Source organism: Nicotiana sylvestris, chromosome 12, assembly GCF_000393655.2.
Source record: "Nicotiana sylvestris chromosome 12, ASM39365v2, whole genome shotgun sequence".
NCBI classification, from domain to species: Eukaryota; Viridiplantae; Streptophyta; class Magnoliopsida; order Solanales; family Solanaceae; genus Nicotiana; species Nicotiana sylvestris.
Window position 1 is genome coordinate 1,428,158 of NC_091068.1, and position 6,566 is coordinate 1,434,723.

At 44.1% G+C, this 6,566-nt stretch overlaps 1 protein-coding gene across 1 annotated transcript; it reads left to right on the plus strand.

Annotated features, from left to right (window-relative positions):
- The first annotated feature begins 809 nt into the window (after positions 1–809).
- LOC138884249 (uncharacterized) lies at positions 810–1,787 on the plus strand. Its single transcript, XM_070165318.1, has 2 exons — positions 810–1,272; positions 1,381–1,787. Exons 1-2 carry the CDS (start codon positions 810–812, stop codon positions 1,785–1,787), a joined length of 870 nt encoding a protein of 289 aa, XP_070021419.1.
- The last annotated feature ends 4,779 nt before the right edge of the window (positions 1,788–6,566 follow it).

Below are 6,566 nucleotides of genomic sequence, written 5' to 3' on the forward strand. Positions count from 1 at the left end.
CGTACAGGCCAGTCCAGCCATAGTTCAACAATGGAAACATGGGAGGTATGAAACTTCCTAATAATATGACACCTTATCCAAGGCCACAGGGATATAATAATCAAAATTAGCAACAGGGATATCACCTTCCTCAGCAGCAACATGGTGGATGGCAAAAAGATGGGTTTGCTAGACTTGAGGCAATGATGCAGTAGGTTATTGGGTCTAATGCAAAAATTAGTGAAAGAGTATATGCACATGATTCAGCTATCAAGAATATTGAAGTGCAGATGGGCCAAATTTCGATGTCTCTAAACAATCGTCTTCATGGGACATTACCTGCAGACACTCAAATAAACCCAAAAGATCAAGGCCCGAAGCAGCTGATGGCAGTGAGTCTACGGAATGGCAGAGATTTAGACGTAGATCAAGAGAGGGCTCGAGAAAGCAGATAGGCTGAGACCCTCATATCAGTGCCCATTGAGCTAGATGATTAACCAAACTGACAGAGGTGATAGTCCAGCCTGCCCAGGAAGAACTTAACATTCAGATTGAGACTGAAAAAGAAGCTGAGACAGCCCAGGAACAAGTAGTTGAGGTGCCAGTTGATAAAGAGCAATCCCAAATCATTGGGAAGAAGAGACCTCCCGCACCATTCCCTTAGAGGCTAGCCAAGTATCAAAAAGAGGAGCAATACAAGAAATTTGGAGATGCTGAAACAAATCCAGGTAAATATCCCATTGATAGATGTTTTGAAAGAGATGTCTGGGTATGCAAAAATGATGAAGGACTTAATGTCTCGAAAATTTAATTTCCAAGACTTGGCCACGATGACTCTTACTCAGATCTGCAATGCAGTGGTGACTAGACCAATTGTTGAGAAGCTATCTGACTTAGGGAGCTTTACAATTCCCTGCACTATTGGTAACTTCGCTTTCGCCAAAGCACTTTGTGACTTAGGGGCTAGCATAAATCTTATGCCCCTAGCGATCTATAAAAGGTTGGGGATTGGAAGAGCTAGACCCACTTCTATGTTGTTGCAGCTGGCTGACAGGACTGTAAAAAGACCTTCTGGTATCCTGGATAATGTGTTGATTCAGGTAGGGAAATTTGTGTTCCCTGCAGATTTTATGATCTTAGACTGCAAGGTGGATGAAGAAATTCTCATAATTTTAGGAAGGCCGTTCTTGGCCACTGGGAGAGCTCTCATTGATTGTAAGACTGTGGAGCTCAAGATGAGATTGAACGATGAAGAGATAACATTCAATGTGCAAAAATCTTTGAGGCGACCAAGTGAATTCGCCAATTGCTCTCTTATTGATGCCGTGGATGTAATTGTAGAAACTGATGATGAGATACTGACTATTGAGGACCCTCTTGCTACATGTCTGATGAATTTAGATGAGGTGAATGGAGAAGAACTGGCAGAATGGGTGTTGGCATTAGGGGGCAGAGGATTCTGGGATAGAACTCTTGAATTTGAGCCCTTGCACTTAGAAAATAGAGAAACTCCTCCAGCCAAGCCACCCATTGAAGAACCACAAAAGCTGGAATTGAAGCCACTGCCCACCCGTCTTAGGTATAAGTTCCTTGGACCTGACTCCACATCACCTGTTATTATCTCATCCAGTTTGTTAGATGTACAGGCACAACAACTCGTGCAGGTACTCAAGGAGTGTAAGACTGCCATTAGGTGGACCATGGCAGACATTAAGGGGATCAGCCTGCCTATTGCATGCATAAAATTCTGCTGGAAGAGGGACACAAACATTCCAGGGAACACCAAAGAAGGTTTAACCCCAACATGAAGGAAGTGGTGAAGAAAGAAGTGATAAAGTGGTTAGATACGGGAATCATTTTCCCAATCTCTGACAGTAGATGGATTAGCCCAGTGCAGTGTGTGCCTAAGAAGGGTGGCATGACGGTGATAAAAAACGATAACAATGAACTTATCTCAACAAGAACCATCACGGGCTGGAGAATTTGCATGGACTATAGAAAGTTAAATCTGGCCACCCGAAAAGACCACTTCCCACTTCCTTTCATTGATCAAATACTAGACAAATTGGTAGGGAGGTCTCACTTCTGTTTTCTGGATGGGTACTCAGGGTACAATCAGATCTCCATTGCACCAGAGGACAGAGAGAAGACCTCCTTCACTTGCCCATATGGCATTTAAGCCTTTCGGAGGATGCCCTTTTGCCTATGCAATGCACCCGCCACATTCCAAAAGTACATGATGTCCATATTCACTAACATGGTAGAGGACATAATGGAGGTATTCATGGATGATTTCTCAGTGGTGGGGAATTCATTTTATGAGTGCCTTATAAATCTGACTCCTGTGCTGAAGCGGTGTATTGAGACTAACCTGGTTCTTAATTGGGAGATGTGCCATTTCATGGTACAAGAGGGCATAGTCTTGGGGCACCGAGTGTCCAGTAAAGGAATTGAGGTGGATTGCGCTAAAGTTGACGTGATAGCAAAGATGCCCCCTCCAACTTCAGTCAAGGCAATTAGGAGCTTCTTCTGGCATGCCGGTTTCTACTGGATATTCATAAGAGACTTATCAAAAATTTCCAACATTCTCTGTAAGTTATTAGAAAAAGATCACCTTTTCTTGTTTTCTGATGATTGCAAGGTAGCATTCGAGGAGTTGAAAAAGAGGCTAGTCACAACACCCATCATTGTTGCCCCCGACTGGGAGAAACCTTTCGAACTCATATGTGATGCTAGTGACTACGTAGTGGGGGCAGTGCTGGGACAGCGGAAAGACAAGCTAATGCATCCAATCTACTATGCCAGTAGAATGCTGAGTGGAGCCCAGTTGAACTACACTGTGACTGGGAAAGAGATGTTGGTTGTGGTGTTTGCTTTCGACAAATTCATATCGTACCTGATTGGCTCTAAGGTAATTGTATACACTGATCATACAGCTCTCAGGTACTTGATTGAGAAGATGGAGTCTAATCCGCGCCTGATTCGTTGGGTGTCGCTACTGCAAGAATTCGACCTCGAAATTCATGACCATAAGGGCACAGAAAACTAAGTCGCTGACCATCTATCACGACTTGAGGGAGCTGAAAACTCAGTTGAGGTTGAGAATATTCTGGAAACCTTTCCAAATGAGCAGTTGCTCACTACTAGTCTTGAGGAAGTGCCATGGTATGCAAACTTTGAAAATTACCTGGCCAGCTGTATAGTTCCCTATGACCTTTCCTCTATACAAAAGAAAAAATTTTATCGTGACTGCCACATGTATTATTGGAATGAACCTTACTTGTTTCGAATATGTGTTGATAATATGATCTGGAGGTGCATACCCGAGATAGAACAATCTTATGTTTTGCAGGCATGTCATGCGCCGGCATATAGAGGGCATTTTGGAGGAGTCAGGACAGCTGCGAAAGTGCTAGAGGCCGGTTTCTTTTGGACAATAGTGTTTAAAGATGCACACAATGGGTGAAGGGCTACAATGGATGTCAGCGAACCAGGAACATTTTCCATCGCCATGAGATGCCCATGAACCCGATTCAAGAGGTAGAAGTGTTTGATGTCTGGGGGATTGACTTCATGGGACCCTTCGTCAGCTCTTTTGGAAATAAGTCCATACGTGTTGCTGTGGATTACATGTCCAAATGGGTAGAAGCTGCAGCGTTGCCCACTAATGGTGCAAGAGTGGTGGTGGGTTTTTTGAAGAAGAACATATTCACCCATTTTGGGACCCCAAGAGCGATTATCAGTGACGGAGGCACCCACTTCTGTAATAGAGCCTTTGAGAAGTTGCTAGCAAAGTATGATATATGCCACAAGGTGGCTACCCCTTATCACCCGCAGACCAGTGGACAGGTGGAAGTGTCTAATAGAGAGATAAAGAGTGTATTGACCAAGACTGTAAACGCCACAAGAACTGATTGGGCGAAAAAGCTAGATGATGCACTTTGGGCTTATAGAACTGCTTTTAAAAAACCAATTGGTATGTCACCATATAAGTTAGTGTTCGGGAAGGCCTGCCACTTACCAGTGGAACTTGAACATAAAGCTTGGTGGGCACTGAAACAGCTGAACCTAGACATTGAGGCTGCAAGCACAACGAGAATCACTGAATTGCATGAGCTTGACGAGTTCCGACATCTTGCTTTTGAGAGCACAAGGTTGTACAAGGAATGAATGAAGAGGTTGCACGAATAGAACATTGTTGAGCGATATTTCAAACCCGGGAACATCGTATTGCTCTATAACTCAAGATTACGGTTGTTCCATGGCAAGCTTAAGTCACGATGGTCTGGTCCATTTCGAGTGGTCGAAGTATTCCCTTCAGGGGCTGTAGAGATTGCCTCAGAGAAAGACTCTCACATATTTGGAGACAATGGGCAAAGATTGAAGCTATACATAGGCATGAAAGAACCAAAGGAAGTGTCAGAGATCCACTTGACGGAACCTCAGAGGCCGAGCGAGCCTTAAGTGCGCTTGTCTACGTCGTGCCGCGACATTAAATCAGGCGCTGCGTGGGAGGCAACCCACGAACTTTGTTGTTAGTGTTTTATGATGTAAATTCATATAAAAAAATAAAAAATAAAATAAAATTGGCCAGCACCGCGACTGCGGCAGAATCGCGGTAGGACCACCGTGAGAGGCGAGCATTCTGCCTCAGGACATCAACCCAACTGCCTCGAGTTAGTTAACCCACCGCGGCCGCGGTAGGACTACAGCAGGACCGCGGTGATGCGACAAAAATCGCAGCCTAGGTAAGTTCGAATTAAATTTTTTATTTTCTTTTCTTTTCAAATACCCCCTTATTTATGTCCCACAATACCCACCCACCCCCTTCTTTATTTCCCATCTCTTTAAACCCTAACTCCCAAATCCCTCCTCTCTTCTTCTTCTTCTTCTTCACTCATCCTATTTCCCCCCATCTCCATTCCTCTCACTTCTTCTTCCATCAAGGTATAATGAATCCATCTAGGAATATACGCACCACTGGGTCCTCCGCTAGTGGACTGGGAAGCTCCTCGAAAGCTAGGAGTCAAGCTAGTGTGCTACAGTTTGACAACACAAGGTTTGTCTCCAAACCGGCGGAGGACAGGTACAACGCAAAGGAGACTAAGAAATTGTTACATGAGGTGCATATTGACCGAGAAGCCTTAGAGGTAGAATGCCCAAATATCTTCAATGAGTTGAGGAGGTGTCAGCTATACATCTTCTTTGAGGAACCGAAGGAGGCCAATGTTCAGATGGTAAGGGAGTTCTATGCTAACTGCCCGGAACATGAGAATGGAGTTGTTACTGTCCGCAATACACGTGTAAATACGTCTATCAAGGCCATCCGCAGGGTGTACCAGATACTAGTGTTCAGGGGGGACTCTGATGATTATCGTACTTTTAGCCGAACAAGTGCCTTGTAGGGAACTCTTCTTGAGACTATCTGTGTGCTAGACAGAGAATACATATGGATAAATCATCGGATCACACTTAACTCCCAGTCTCTCAATTAAGAGGCTAAGTGTTGGCTCACCATTATCAACAGTCGGCTGTTACCCTCCAACAATATGACCGATGTCAATCTACCACGTGCAGCATCGATCTATTGTTTCATGGCCCATATGGATTTTGATGTGGCACGACTCCTCTATGACGAGATGCTCATTAGATCACCTGAGTTGCTCAAAGGCTTCTACTTCCCTTCTCTAGTCACCAGGCTGTGCCGTCTTCCTAGAGTCCCTGAAGACCTTAGAGTTGATGGGAAATTGCCACTGAAAGCCCCGTTCCTAGCAAGAAAAATCAGAATTGGGATAGAACCGGTGGTGAATGTTGACGAATCGAATGATGAATCTGATGATGATGATGTTGAGGCAGCTGAGATCCCACCACCTACAAGAGTTGATGAGGTAGGCCCTTCACAGCCCCGCCATAGTACCCGCATGACAGCCCTGGAGCAGGATATGACTGGTCTCCGCACTTCTGTCACAAACTTGGGCACCAGAGTTGGGACTCTAACCACTCAATAGGCAAAGTTGGAGAAGAAGATTATGGGATGTCTTCGAGCGCTAGAACGAGCATGTCACCTCGATCTTGGCACCATCTCTGATCAGGATTGATCTTCAAGGAAGTCCCCCTCCTTACTCTGCTCTTTATTTGTTGAAATGGGGACATGCCATATTTTTAAGTGTGGGGTGGGGGATGGTTGCTGTTGTATGATATTATTGTAAAGAGATTGTGTAAATTTGTATGCTGTTACTTTATTTTTGTTGCTTTACTTTTGATTGATTGGTAGGGTAGGATCATGTAATTAACTTCGACTTGGCCTAACGACGGACACCTTTCGACAGGTCTCTTGAGAGACATAAGTCGAACAAAAAAAAGAGATATATAAGGACTCTTCCTAATGAAGGATATTTGAGACAGTTCTGGAGGGAAGTTAGTCTAGAGAAAATCCCAAAAAGATTTTTTATTTTATTTGTAGGTAGTGTAGTAACACCCCCTTGGTTTTTCTTTAGGCCACAGTTCTTTTCCAAGGTTTTAGCTTGAACTGGGTGTAGGTAGTTTTTGTTTATTTTGTTTTTAGTTTTATTTAGCATTGATGGGCT

Coding starts and splice junctions, on each gene's coding strand:
- LOC138884249 (XM_070165318.1), top strand. CDS start 810: ATGACTCTTACTCAGATCTGCAATGCAGTGGTGACTAGACCAATTGTT. Junction 1,273..1,380: donor AAAATCTTTGAGGCGACCAA/GTGAATTCGCCA, acceptor TGATGAATTTAG/ATGAGGTGAATGGAGAAGAA.